Raw genomic sequence first — 15551 nt, 5'->3', positions numbered from 1 at the left:
ATTGTTAAACTTAAAACTTTGTTAAAAATATCACAATCCATGCATTATGAAGTACATATTGATTAGTATTATAAAACAAAAAAATGTCTAATTTGAGCTAAATTTGATGTGTCCATTCTAATTCCAGTTCGACCGAAGATATTGAGTTTTTAAGTGCTAATGAAGACACGGGAAGAACCAAACCAAAGTCTTCGTCCATTCCCATTAAATCAATCAATTTGGATCAAACACACAGACAAGATGCGGCCTCCACTTATGGGGTAAGTTGTCCAGTTTTACGTGTCTAAGTGATCACTGGCAATTGATTTTCTTCTGAACTCTTAATGATCATTGACACTATGTATTGATTCACTAAGATTTCCTTTACTTTCATTTGATACAGGTTAATTAAACATTTGTTAGTTTGTGTGGAACATTATCTACCAACCTACGCCTTTATTATTCATTGGTGCTTTCAATGTTGGTGGCTTTTATTACCTGTTCCATTTACTGATTCTTGTTCCCACAATATATAGAATATCACCTCTGTTGGCTTGAAGTTATTTATGGCAGATTAAACAATACTTTCCATACCGTAATTATAAGGCCTAAAAACAAGTAGAGTTCAGTTGATTTATAGACTGTGATATCAGCCTTAGCTGGAAGCAGACGTTAACTTTTCATTTACCAACCAACCTGTCAATTAGATTTTATATCCATGTAAAAGACGAGAAATTTAATAAATCACAAATTTACTCCCCCAGAAGGACAAATAAATGAAATTTGGTACTGGCAAAATAATAGTCCTACATCATATTCTGTTAAATTTGACTACATTTTGTATTCACAATATATTTCCTTCAGGAAGATAATCAGATACTCTGTGAAGATTATCACTTGCATTATGGTGATTTTCATTAATAGAATATGGTATATATACATTTACAGTCATATTACATCATTTTAAAATGGTCAAATTACCTAATAAACGTATTCAAATGATATAAGTTTAAAAATTGATAAAATATATGAATGTGAATCATGTGAAGAAGGTTGATGAAAATATCAAAATATACCAACAGTAACAATCTGAAGTAAACCATGGGCTAACCGTGGTGTTGATCATATCATTCAGGATTGATTTTTAAACTAAATTATGAAATTTATTATAGAGAAAAATAACATGTTATCATGTAAAAATATTTTTTTAATGGGAAATACATTAGTTTGTGAAAATATTCAAAAGTATCCAACAGGCTAATATTGAGCTAACAGTGGTGTTACTGATATTATTCATCATTGATTTTCTCATCAAAATTGTGAAATATGATAGAATAAGGTATCATGTTATTGTCTTAAAATGAATTTCATAATACAAAATCTCAAACAAAGCATTTGAGGATTGGTTTAAGCTCTATATCATCTTAAGATAATGTGTTAATTTATAGCGAGTATTTTATGACTCTTAATAATCATATTTGTTGACAATGATTCCAAGTTAAAATGATTATGATTTTATTTCATGTCATTATCTCATAAATCTTAGAATAATCTCATAAAAATTGATTCGGGTGATTTTCTGTTAAGGGAAAGATGACAATAATATGGTAGACAATTATTTTCTTCTTTAAGTGTTAATGGGTTAGCTTGCTTTGCAATTACCTGGATAAATCAGTCGGTAGCAAGTCAGACTCTCTTCTGATTGTCAATTAAGTTCTATGAATTGTGATATCTTGGCAATGAAAGATATTAATATTTTGAGCTAGTAAGTGTCACTTTCTTAAGACTTTGATAGCTAGGTTGATTTTCTAGAAAGGGTCACTAAAAAGATTTGTTATAGTGATGTCATAGTAATATCAATTTTCATGGAATCAAAGAAAATGGTATTAAGGTGTTAAGACGAGTCTCAGTGAAAGCACTGGCTTAGGTCACAGAGCAATACATAAGTCTATTAATTATGTGAAAATTAGTTAGTCATTAGTATGATTTTAGTTGAAAAGACACACACACAAACATACACTGCATGTTATATAATATACTGTATATAGCCATGGCACCAGTCCTGAAATAAGTATTCCCTGAAATCTAACTTAGAAATTAGACTGTACTAAGTATTCCCAATGAACAAAAATTGGCCAAAGATCCCTTTAAGTACAGCATGTCAAAACCTGTTTTACTGTGGACAAGTTTTTTGGAAATATAATCTCCACAATGATCTCATAGAGACAAAATTCCTTGCAGCAATATCTTATCTCATCATGTAAGGTAAGTAAATAGATATCTTAGACTTAAAGAGACATTCCGCTTTTTATTCATTATCAAAAATGTCGTAAATTAAACATGAAAGTATTTCTAAAGTATGCTTTTTATAACTGTATCTTCTTGATCAAACTGAATTTGTTTTAAAAGGCTTCATTAAAAACGGAGAGTACTAATTGTTAATTTAGTAGTTTTGGTGATTGGCTTTATAATGGTTTGTTGTATATAGTTGAAATCTTCAGGAAACATAGGAGACATATTTCTCTACAATTAGGCGTCTATTTTACTCAAATCCATTCCGTAGTTTTCTAACAGCTTCCAAAATGCATGATGCACTTAAAAACCTTACGTAATGTTTATAAATATTTTTGGTGTTTACATTGTTAACTTTTAAGGCCACGTTTCTTTAAATTTTAGTGTATACTTTTCACAAATTTGAGCAAAAAAAATTTTCGACTTGGAAAAAAAAAGTGGGATGTCCCTTTAATAAAAATATCTTGAGATGAAATAAAAAGTTAAAGGACATATCTTAAGAAGAAATATAAGCAAAAGAAGATACTTTAAGTTTAGGTCAAGGAAGAAAATGTAAACTTAACTGTTGAAAAAACTAAAACATTATTAGTGTTTTCTTCAGCTGCACATGACAGACTTTGTTCAAAAGAATCATGACATGCCAAGTGATGAGATAATGTATTAAGAACATAAGAAATGCTTATTAAAGATGTTTTATTGAATGCATACAACAGACTTAAAATAGTTGCTCCTCCAACAATTGTTAAAAATTCAAACTGGTTTTATTTTTAAAAAAAACATTGTTCTTTGACATAAAACAATGATTTTACTAAAGCACAACATGACTGACTTTTTTCATCAAATAATGTTTCACAGACAAAAGTAAACCTGAAGATGTAAATTGAGGGTTTCTGTTTATTAATTATTGAAAAACAATATATTTGTTGATTTAGTTTGTAATTGTATTTTAAGAAATAGTTATTGTATTTATGTCTTAATTTCAAGTACTAGGTAGTTATGTTGAAAATTGTAACAGCCCACACATTCTATTGTCTTTTGGAAAATTTTCTAATACAATTACATTATATTATGATTTCAACAGTTTATAGTTCCAATAACAGATTGTTAAATTGATCAAGTGATTTTTCTCCCCACCCCGTCCATATTGATATATATCAAATATACATATATTAAAAACAAAAAGTGGTAAAATGATTACAATATTTATTGATCTATTGTTAGTTATAATAATTTTGCAATGCAAGTACAAGTAAACAGAATATATAATGTTTTGACAACTCGGATACTTTCTTGATATATTACCAGAGGTAGAAATGAATTTGCAATACATGCATCATTCTTGGGTTATAGTTGAAAAACAATCTTAATTTAATAATAGCAGCTATGAAAACAATGAATGATGAATCTACTGCAGAAACAAAAATTATTCAGGCGCCTTTTTATAGATCATTCTATTAAAGTGGATTATAAACAAATCTTCTAATCTTTTTAAGTGTATTTGGGATACTGATAGCATAGATTTTTACCATTTCAATTTTCAGTTTGACATCTGTGATTCCACTTAAACTAAACGTTTTATTATGTCTATTTAGTTAACTTTTCCAATAACGGTGTCACAAAATGCTAAGATTTTAGTAGAATTGCAAGAATTACAGACAAATTGAAAATTGGAATAGTGGAAATTGAAACTATCAGTGAAAATGAAACACGTTAGGAAATCTTTTTACAGTCCCTTTAACAATATGTTTGTAGTCCTTTCAGACATCTTGGGACTTTCAGCTTATCATATATAGTATCTAAGTACCCTGCAGCCCTGCGTCTAATGGAAATTAAATTATGTTCTCAAACAGAACTTTGAAGTATTATTTCATTATATTATTCATTCTATAACTTATATAGAACATGATGCAATCATTCTATCTCATTAAGATTGATTGCTAATTTTATTCCATGCTGTCAGCTTTATGGCCATCATATTTTTTAAAACAAACAACCAGAAAAAAGTAATTTCAGCAATTATATAACTTTTCTTGTACAAGGCTGAAATAGGTTAGTTGTCTGAAATCACATAATGTGAATCTCTGGTTAACAGCATGATTCAAGTTATGTTTCAATATTTCTAATTTTTTTTATATCTCAGCTTTTGTGTTAGGTTACCCAAAGTATAAAATGTTTCATGGCTTAGATCTGAGAGTATATAACTTTAAATTACTTAATAACTCTTCACGGCTCAGAGCTAAAAATATGGCCCTTCATATTGCATGTTAACTTTTCATTACTCAGATATAACTTTTAATTCATACTTTTTATTGCAAGGAGCTCAGATATAACTTTAAAATTACATACTTTTCATTACAAGGAGCTCAGATATAACTTTAAAATTACATACTTTTCATTACAAGGAGCTCAGATATAACTTTAAAATTAGATATTTTTCATTACAAGGAGCTCAGATATAACTTTAAAATTACATACTTTTCATTACAAGGAGCTCAGATATAACTTAACAATTACATATTTTTCATTACAAGGAGCTCAGATATAACTTTAAAATTACATACTTTTCATTACAAGGAGCTCAGATATAACTTTAAAATTAGATATTTTTCATTACAAGGAGCTCAGATATAACTTTAAAATTACATACTTTTCATTACAAGGAGCTCAGATATAACTTAACAATTACATATTTTTCATTACAAGGAGCTCAGATATAAATTTAAAATTACATACTTTTCATTACAAGGAGCTCAGATATAACTTTAAAATTAGATATTTTTCATTACAAGGAGCTCAGATATAACTTTAAAATTACATACTTTTCATTACAAGGAGCTCAGATATAACTTAACAATTACATACTTTTTATTACAAGGAACTCAGATATAACTATAAAATTACATACTTTTCTTTACAAGGAGCTCAGATATAACTATAAAATTAAAAACTTTTCATTGCAAGAAGCTCAGAGATATAACTTCAAATTGTATGATATTTTTTTCGTCTCAAAATCTGGAGTAATGATATAAGAACTTTACTAGAAATATTAAAATGGAACCTAAAAAAACATGTTATTACTTAGAGTTTCATGCTGTGCGATCCTCAGACAAGAGAACTTACCTATTTCAGTTTGCGTCCCTATTGATGTTGTGTTTCCTAGACATAATCATTAATTATAAATGCAGAATGATGTTGTTCATTGTGAATTATTGAAGTGAAATATTGATAGAGAAATTTAATTCTGTAAATAACATTAAGATATAAACAGATATGTGAAGACAAATTTGATAATGGGGTAGAACACAATATCAATTTTTCACATTAATTAAAATTAAGAATCTTCATAACTTGATTTAGAATAAGGTTCAGATTAAGATATTAACAGTGATGCCAACAGAAATTTGATATTGGGATAACACAATATTTAAGTTCTTCATTATCATATTAATTTAAATTAAGAATATTTATAACTTGATTAAGAAATAATGTTCAGGTCTGAAATAGGATATTGTTATTTTGTTTCTAATTGAATCTTACATGTAATGATAAAGGTTTCATAAGCTAAAGGGTTACTGTCCTTAATCTTAACACATCAGATTTTCCAGACTTAATTTTAAATGAACACTTGTATTAAAAAAGGTCTGGGAAACTGGATATAAAATTTAATTGCAGTCTGCCATATTAGAAATTTATTATTGAGAAGGCGGGTACTAATAACTACTATTGACCCGATATGACTTATAGAGCTGTTTTAGACATTACTTTTCACATCGAAAATCTGATGTTAAGTTTGTATACAATTTAATAAAGATAAGCATATAAATAGAGAGGAGGATATTCTATGCTTCTAGATTGTTATTTTATCTCCTATGCAGATAATGCTGTAATTATGCCATCAATATATAAGGAGTATATGAGGGTATAACAGTTTGGAAACTGTAACTTCTCTTTGTATATTTCTTTTTGACTAATGGGACTTTTGATTTTCATTCTATAAAGTGAATTAAATAGCTCATATTGAGCTGGTTTTTCATCATATAGGCAATTATTATATTATATAGCGGTTTAAGTTTTATCATCCAGACTTCCCATTATTTTACAGAATGACTACTGGACTGTCTGCCTTTGTTTGTTTTATAAGGATGTCAATGTTCGAACATGTTAGGATTATATTTAATTAATAAACTGTGATGTGTTAATTAGAATTCCTTGTTATTGTCTTATGTTACAGACGTATTTAAATATGATTTTCCTGTTATTCTAAGAGCCATGGTATGAATTCTGTAATTGAATTTCTGGCAGTAGTATCATATTACTTGTGGTTCATGTTATATTTTAAATAAAAGAAATTGTTAAGAAGTTTTCTAGGTGTTTTTATGTTGTTTTGTCCGTTGTAATTTACTTAGGGTTTATATCTCAAATTCCCTACAAAACATCTGATATGATGTAGTTCAAGCCATAAAAGTAACTTGGAATCATCTGGCTATTTTTTATGAACACATTCAGAATGTAGATGAAACCAGAGTTTCGCCAATTTATACCAACATTGACTCAAGTATATGAACACAACTGACACTGTGGTACAGTTTGGAGAAATTCTCATTGAATTTTTCAATGATAATATGTGAGATTTTGTGTAGCTATGTACTTTTTGGAAACTGTTGATTTAACCCTTTCAAGACCAGTAGACTTCTGGTTTCAATGTTGTCTTGGCTAGTGAGGTGACCTTTCACAAGTGATGTAATAAAACATAAAACATAAAGCTTATATCTTAGAATTGGAATATATGACATTTGATTTACTGACATGCATGTCTCAGAAGAATATTTTGTTTTTACAATTTAGATGAGTCTATTGCAGTTTTCTTCCTTTTTCATTAGGTTTTCATTATTTTGTTCAGGCTTTATTTTTATTAGTTATCTGATTTATATGTTGTCACATAGAATTTGATGTTAAATGTTTTTACATGACAATCTTGTGTGACAAAATTGAACTAATGTCGAAAAGGATTAAAATGAATAAATTTGACTCTATAAAAAGTCAAAAAATAAATTGAGAATTTTCCATCATTTCCAACATCACTGTGTTACTGGTCTTGATTAGTCCAATGACGAGCAGAATATTAAAAAACAAAACTCTCTGTCCTCTTATATTACTGTTTTTTACATTAATTATTATATATGTGTAATTGACTATTGAAAAGGTTAAAGCTATCATTAATTCATAAAACAAATTTCAATAATCAATAGATATTTCAATCAATCAGAATGGAAGTCAAACCTATTAGGTTTTTGTCTCACTGACTGACAGCATGTCAATGACCATAGAAATTGACACCACGAAATATGACTTAATTTCCATTTTTTTTACTTGTTTTTACTTGTATTTACTTGTTTTTACTTGTATTTACTTGTATTTATTTGTTTTTAGAAAAGTTTGAATGACACTTCAAACTTTGATCAAAACAATTTTTTTTCGATAAGAATACAGTAAGTAGTATTTCAGAATAAAGATGATTTCATGCCTCAGCTTTGGATCATTAACTATCGTGTGAGCACAGGATCATATTTAGATGACACTTTAACCCATACTCCCTAATGTACATTTTGACATCATTTTTGAGTTTACCATTTATGTCTGTTGCTGGAACAATCCTTGTTTAATTCAAAAACATTCCTTTAAGTTTGTAAAAGACATATTGAGATATTTTCAATCAGGTTTCACTTAGTCTGACCAGACCTATCTTTCCTTCTGTTTTTATGTATATGGCCACTTCATTTAGGGTCTCACAACAGCCCTCTTGAGCATTTCTCAGTTTGATGTTACCCCCAGCCAATCAAATTTCTACCCTATCCAATGCTTGGATTTTGTGGCAGTATCATAAAAATTGAAGTGACTAAATTGAAAATACAAGTTATATATAACGGAATGAAAGTTTAGTCTAATTTAATAAGACTGAGTTTCACCCAACTACTATAGACATTAATAATAAAAACCTTCTTGATTTGGTAGATTCCATACAGCACACATAGCACCACTAACAAGAGAATAGTTGCTTTGCTTGATGAGAGAGCTCAATCTTAGTAGAAAAATAACGCTAAATTCTTGAGAAACCTTTCTTCTACATATTCATAAAGTGCCTCTAAAATAGCATGTATAAATGTCAATTAATAGAAAGAGGATCCAGTGACCTACATCTTTACTTTCAAAGTTACAATATTTTTAATGATTTTTTTCACATCTGTAGTGAGTTGTGGTTAAAAATAGGATAATCAACTGAGAATTTGAAAAAAAAATCAATTCTGTCAACAAAATTAAGTTAAAAAGAAAACATTTTAAGACAAAATGACAGTGTGAGTCTATAATTTAGATGTTTATTAATGACAATAGTAGGGTATGACTGAGAATTATCACTATAGTTGTATTAATGATCCTTCTTTGATAATTGATTACAGGGTGAGTATATTATATATTATTAGAACTGTACAATTGGGTTTAATATTTAGGTATGATAAATATAGTAGAAGATGCCTCAGAATGCAAAAATGAGTGTTGTTTTTCCAAGGCATGAAAGCCCTTTGAGGCTACAAGTAAGTGAAAAAAGCTCTCAATAGAGCACAGGCTTTGTAAAAGAAATTCTTATAATTTTGGTTATGGAAATTTACCTGAAAAAAATGAATCTTTCTCATAGAATAAAAAAAATAAAACAAATCAAAGACAGGTTGCCATTAAATCTTAACTATCTTTTCTGAGATTCAGTCTCACATATCATATCTCTAAGCAAACAATTAATTGCATCATTTTAAAAATATTATGAATGATGGATTATGTTTTGGTAGTAGATTTTAATCAAATTTAGTGTTAAATATTCTAAATATAAAATGATATTTTATTTCCTTATCAGGAGATTTGATTGATCATATTATTATTATTATTCAGGCTAGAGTTTTTTTATTTTACAGATTGTTTATCATCTGAATAAATGGAATATTTATGATACGCAATTTGAACTCTTATCACAATTGAAGATTGTAGTGGAAAACAATGTAAAAAATTAAATCACTATTCTGCCCACGCTAATTCTTTCATGATAGCACACATATATGGAAATTTCCTGTTGTTTTTTTCTTTAAGTGTTCTCATTTGTCTGTAGTAGCTCATTACAAGAAGTTCACACAATTTATTATTTTCAAAGCTCATGAAGTTCATCTTAAAGATTTTAAAGGGAACTGGAGGCCACATTTACAAATTTATTTTGAATTACATTTTAGATTCATACATGTGTAATCTACCGATGATGTCGGGTTTCTACCGTTTTTGCATGTTGTCTACCGCTCTACCGACGGGATACCCAAATCTACCGATTTTTTGTTTTTTCTTGATCAAATTTTCACGGGACCTACCATTTTCAATGTCCAAATTCTCTACCATAAATTTTTGAAAATTTTAGAAAATCTGGACTTTACTATATTGTAGCTTTAGTAAAACCAGACTAAGTTATATTTTTCATATTATTTGGGACATTGTAAAGTACATGAGTTATGCAGTAAATCATCAAAAACTCAAAATTGCAATATTTTGTATTCACTGGCTTTTTGTATTGCCAATATATCATGTATTATGATATAGTATGTGTGTGTCTTGCCACAAGATACATATATATGTTTTCACTATATCAACACTGGTCAATATCTAATCAAAACAGTTAGTGAAAGAAAAAAATGTTTGGTATTATTAAATGATTTAAAAAAAAATTATTTTGAAATATTATGTATCCTGTTCATCATTAAAGTCATAAAACCAGTCTGCCTTTTATAGCCTAATGTTTCCTGTTCATAATTAGAGTCATAAAACCAGTCTGCCTTTTGTAACATAATGTTTCCTGTTCATAATCAAAGTCATAAAACCAGTCTGCCTTTTGTAGCCTAATGTATCCTGTTCATAATTAAAGTCATAAAACCAGTCTGCCTTTTGTAGCCTAATGTTTCCTGTTCATAACTAAAGTCATAAAACCAGCCTGCCTTTTGTAGCCTAATGTTTCCTGTTCATAATTAGTCATAAAAGCAGTCTGCCTTTTGTAGCCTAATGTTTCCTGTTCATAATTAGTCATAAAAGCAGTCTGCCTTTTGTAGCCTAATGTTTCCTGTTCATAATTAGTCATAAAACCAGCCTGCCTTTTGTAGCCTAATGTTTCCTGTTCATAATTAGAGTCATAAAACCAGTCTGCCTTTTATAGCCTAATGTTTCCTGTTCATAATTAGTCATAAAAGCAGTCTGCCTTTTGTAGCCTAATGTTTCCTGTTCATAATTAGAGTCATAAAACCAGTCTGCCTTTTGTAGCCTAATGTTTCCAGTTCATAATTAGTCATTAAAGCAGTCTGCCTTTTGTAGCCTAATGTTTCCTGTTCATAATTAGAGTCATAAAACCAGTCTGCCTTTTATAGCCTAATGTTTCCTGTTCATAATTAAAGTCATAAAACCAGCCTGCCTTTTGTAGCCTAATGTTTCCTGTTCATAATTAAAGTCATAAAACCAGTCTGCCTTTTATGGCCTAATTTATCCTATTCATAATTAAAGTCTTAAAATCTGTCTGCCTTTTATAGCCTAATGTTTCCTGTTCATAATTAAAGTCATAAAACCAGTCTGCCCTTTGTAGCCTAATTTATCCTATTCATAATTAGAGTCATAAAACCAGTCTGCCTTTTATGGCCTAATTTATCCTATTCATAATTAAAGTCATAAAATCTGTCTGCCTTTTATAGCCTAATGTTTCCTGTTCATAATTAGTCATAAAACCAGTCTGCCTTTTGTAGCCTAATGTTTCCTGTTCATAATTAGTCATAAAACCAGTCTGCCTTTTGTAGCCTAATGTTTCCTGTTCATAATTAGTCATAAAACCTGTCTGCCTTTTGTAGCCTAATGTTTTCTGTTCATAATTAAAGTCATCAAACTAGTTGGCCATTTGTAACGTAATGTATCTTATACTTCAGATTAGTCTTGTATCATGATACATGATAGTGTGTATTTCTGTCATGCTACATCATGATTGTGTCATTTTGATACAAGGAATGAGTACATAAAGGTTTAAGCACTTGTATTTGTCTAGTTGACAGTTTGTGAATGAAAAGAAATCCAATCTTAAATGATCATACATCACATGGTTTCAAATAAACAACACTTTAATCCATTTCCACCGTTTGGAAAAACAAGTAGATTTACAGAAAAGAGATAGGATGATACAAATAATTTGATTGTTAAACCACAGCATCATAACAGGGAATGAACTCAAGTTATATGATGTTCTGTTTCTTTTACCATATTAGTTGGCTAATCTTGAATCCTTGATCAATGAGTTCCTGAGATTAAGAAACCCATCTTTGTTGCCACTATTACTTGACAAAATATAACCATACATAAAGAGGTTTGTTCAAATCAAACGATTTTTTAATTTGTTATTCACACATATATCTAAGATTGACAAAGTCATTTATGTGGCATGATGAATCACGTTTACACACCAATAATGTTAGTGAGACCAACTTTTAATTCTACTGTTTATATTCAGATACTTTTATTAATACAATTTTCACTGTTTTTTATGATCGGTTACATGAATTTGCCACAAATCTTAGATTGTGTCCGTGTTGTGCTTTGATGACATCATAGTGTCACATGACAAACTACAGTTTATCAAAAAATGAATTCCAGTTTGCATAACTGGTTCATAAGGGTGTGATAGTAGAAATGTAAATAATTGAAGATATACATTATAATAAGGAAACTTTATAATTATGCATTGATCAAAATTTCCTAAATCTTTTCATTAATACTTTTATTGAGGAATGATAAACAGAAGAATTAAAAAGTTGTGATATTTGTGGTAAATGTTGCTCTTTCTCCTTCAAACATTTTATCAAACTAAATCAAATATTTCTTTATCTTTCAAGTGTTATTTAAAATTCAAGTCTTGTGCTTTCATTGAAAATATCAAGTAGAACAATCTAAATAGATTTTCTCTGCAATATCAAGAATCTATATCAACATATAATAAACTTTTATATTACGGTCATGTATCAAAAAAAAAGTGTCCATTCTTAACCATTCATAAATACTTCAAATATTACATTCATCATATTTAAATTCATGTACGATACTACAATACAATAAAAGGGATCCAGGCTGAAAATAGGTCAGTTGTCTGAAGATCTGTAGCCTGAAACAACATGTGTTTTTTTAGGTTCTGTTGTAATAAGTTGATGATTGATTGTATAAGTTTAGTTCTGACCAATTTCCCATTATGTTTTAATTATATTCATCAAATTAATTAAAATTGATAAAGGATAAAGGTCATAAGAAATATGAAAATAGTTCTACAAGCTAATGATGTGATAAACAACAAATTTTCAATGTTTTATTTTATGTTTTTTCTGTTGGAGACTATGTTAACCATCCATGATCTGCCTCAAGTACAACATGCTCTAATTGATCAAATATTCAACCAATCAGATTCTCTGTTACTTACATCAAGTGAGGATTTCTGAAAGATTCAAAGTATGATCCAGTATGGCTTTTGCGTTTCCACTAAGTTAAGAGAAAACTGGCTTTAAGTTAGCTTTCATTTGGCAGAGCACAACAAGTGAGGTTTCCAGTTCCCAAACCATAAGGGCTCAACAATTTGTCCTGTCGAACCACATGAAAACTAGCTTAAACCTAGCATAAAGCTGACTTTTCCCTCACCAGAAACACAGTGTTTGAGATCAAAATAATTAAGTATTTTTTAGTGCAGGTGTTCTGGATATACTAAGATATTGATTGAAGGATTAATTAGTACAAGTTCCTTAAGTTGACTATTAATTTGATAAAATATCAGTATTATACAGCAAAAAACGGGGGTGGCAAGAGAGACAAGAAATAAAGAGTGAAAGATCGATGAGTACAGAATATCATGTTGACAAGGTTGATCTTTTAGTGACGTCTGAATGTCACTGATCTTCATAATTCTTCATTGATAAACACCGGTTGATTGACTCGGCTCAAGGCAGCATCGGCCAATTATGAAAGAAAACGCACAATTATACCCGGGAGGAAAGCTATTAGTAGAATTAAACTAACAAGACCTCAACCTATCCATTTCTTGTATTTATTTGGTAATCAAACCAGTCTTGGCCTTTAATTAGACTAATAATTACATTGTATTATCTTATTAAATGTTATTGACTCCTTACAAACATTCAGTTATTTTCAACTTGAAGGTTAACTTTCTTCCTCTTCAGATTATTGTTTCTAGTTTACATAACATCTTTTAAAAAGTTATAAAACTAATAAATATGGAGCTAAATAACAGTTAAAGTTATCATCTATCCAAATCACTTTTTAGCATATATCTGACATCTGGGTCATCTACAATTAAATATATACTCACCTTAATATTTTAGGTATACAGCATATGGTATATTGTTAACATAAAAATCTGTACAAGCAAGACAATTCAGTCAATCAAAAATCTCAAAGAATTGCAAAATTGAGAGTAAAAGTTGTGTACCATCAGGTGTTTGGAAAAGACGTAGCTTGCTTGATTCATAATATCATTAATGTAGTTTAATGACATTTGAGAATTGTAAGACTAATGATTTATCTAAATGTGTTTTAAAGAAATCTCTGCTAGAATAAGTCTTCAATAATATAAAAATTATATCTGAAACTACAGTTAGTTTTTTTTACAGTGATCAGATAGATGATATATACATACAAACATGACAGAATGCTTTAATGAAGTATCATTTACAGTAAAAAGTTATATTTTTCCCTGAAATGACTTATAAAACATGTTTCAATCAGTCATGGCCAGCAAAAAGCATTGTAAAAAATGATTAGTATGAATTGTTCTACTGAAGAAATTTGACCATAGTGATGAAGTGGGTCATTAAGGGATATTTCTTTTCATGATAAATGGCGTAGAGAACAATCATGTTGTTTTTAACAAATAGTTAGAATCAAGGTGATTCATTTTAACTTGTGAACCTGAAATCCTATCCTCTTTTATGTTCACAATTTCAATCATTATTGTTTAAAACAGATGACTGTGACGTAAGTAAAGGTCAGAGGATTTAGTTGTTCAGATGGAATAATAAACTTGAGGCCCTGTATACCAGGATCTCTTGGAAATCAAGAAAAAAGTAGGCTAATGCCACTGTCCTGACAATATTTTCTTTGCACACTGCTTTGTGTTCCGTTCTCAGTAGCCCAAACAGATGCAGAAAAGTAGAACAAAAGCTCTATTTCGTTTCATTTCATTTGTTACATATTAGTTTGTGACTGGTAGTGCTTGACAATCAGGAAGGAACATGTAATAAGGAGTTTGCTGTGTTTGAGAACCTATTTTATTAACCCAGTTCCTGAAAACCATTAGCACTGACATATGAACTGAAAACTAGTATCCTATTGTTATATATATGTCAGGTATACCAGACAGAACTGTATATAACTAACTAGCTGTCTTTCAACTGCATTAAAAATTGAAATCAGAATTTCTATTTGTGAACAATAAGGTGTTACTGATTGTATATTACCCCATATCGTGATATGTTTTGTATTTTAGGGCTTGTATAGTGATATCTATTTTATCATAGTCTTTGTATCATGATATATTTTTGAACATAGTTTTTGTATCATGATATATTTTTTAACATAGTCTTTGTATCATGATATATTTTTTAACATAATCTTTGTATTGTAATATATTTTTTAACATAGTCTTTGTATCGTGATATATTTTTTATCATAGTTTTTGCATTGTGATATCTTTTTTAGCATAGTCTTTGTATCATGATATATTTTTTAACATAGTCTTTGTATCATGATATATTTTTTAGCATAGTCTTTGTATCATGATATATTTTTTAACATAGTTTTAGTATCATGATATATTTTTTAACATAGTCTTTGTATCGTGATATACTTTTAAACATAGTCTTTGTATCGTGATATATTTTTTAGCATAGTCTTTGTATCATGATATATTTTTGAACATAGTCTTTGTATCGTGATATATTTTTTAGCATAGTCTTTGTATCGTGATATACTTTTAAACATAGTCTTTGTATCGTGATATACTTTTAAACATAGTCTTTGTATCGTGATATATTTTTTAGCATAGTCTTTGTATCGTGATATATTTTTTAGCATAGTCTTTGTATCAGGATATATTTTTTAGCATAGTCTTTGTATCATGATATATTTTTAAACATAGTCTTTGTATCGTGATATATTTTTTAGCATAG

At 29.0% G+C, this 15551-nt stretch overlaps 1 protein-coding gene across 1 annotated transcript; it reads right to left on the bottom strand.

The window, feature by feature from the left end:
• Window positions 1-15231: 15231 nt before the first annotated feature.
• Window positions 15232-15474, bottom strand: LOTGIDRAFT_135574 (hypothetical protein; the record flags this gene model as incomplete). The annotated part of the gene is made up of 1 exon (XM_009069151.1): window positions 15232-15474. A coding segment is annotated over one exon (243 nt), but the record flags the coding sequence as incomplete, so codon positions are not given.
• Window positions 15475-15551: the final 77 nt, after the last annotated feature.

This window comes from Lottia gigantea, assembly GCF_000327385.1.
Source record: "Lottia gigantea unplaced genomic scaffold LOTGIsca_99, whole genome shotgun sequence".
Classification (NCBI taxonomy): Eukaryota; Metazoa; Mollusca; class Gastropoda; family Lottiidae; genus Lottia; species Lottia gigantea.
Note: the sequence above shows the minus strand (reverse complement) of the source record. Positions and strands in the feature narration are given on the sequence as shown.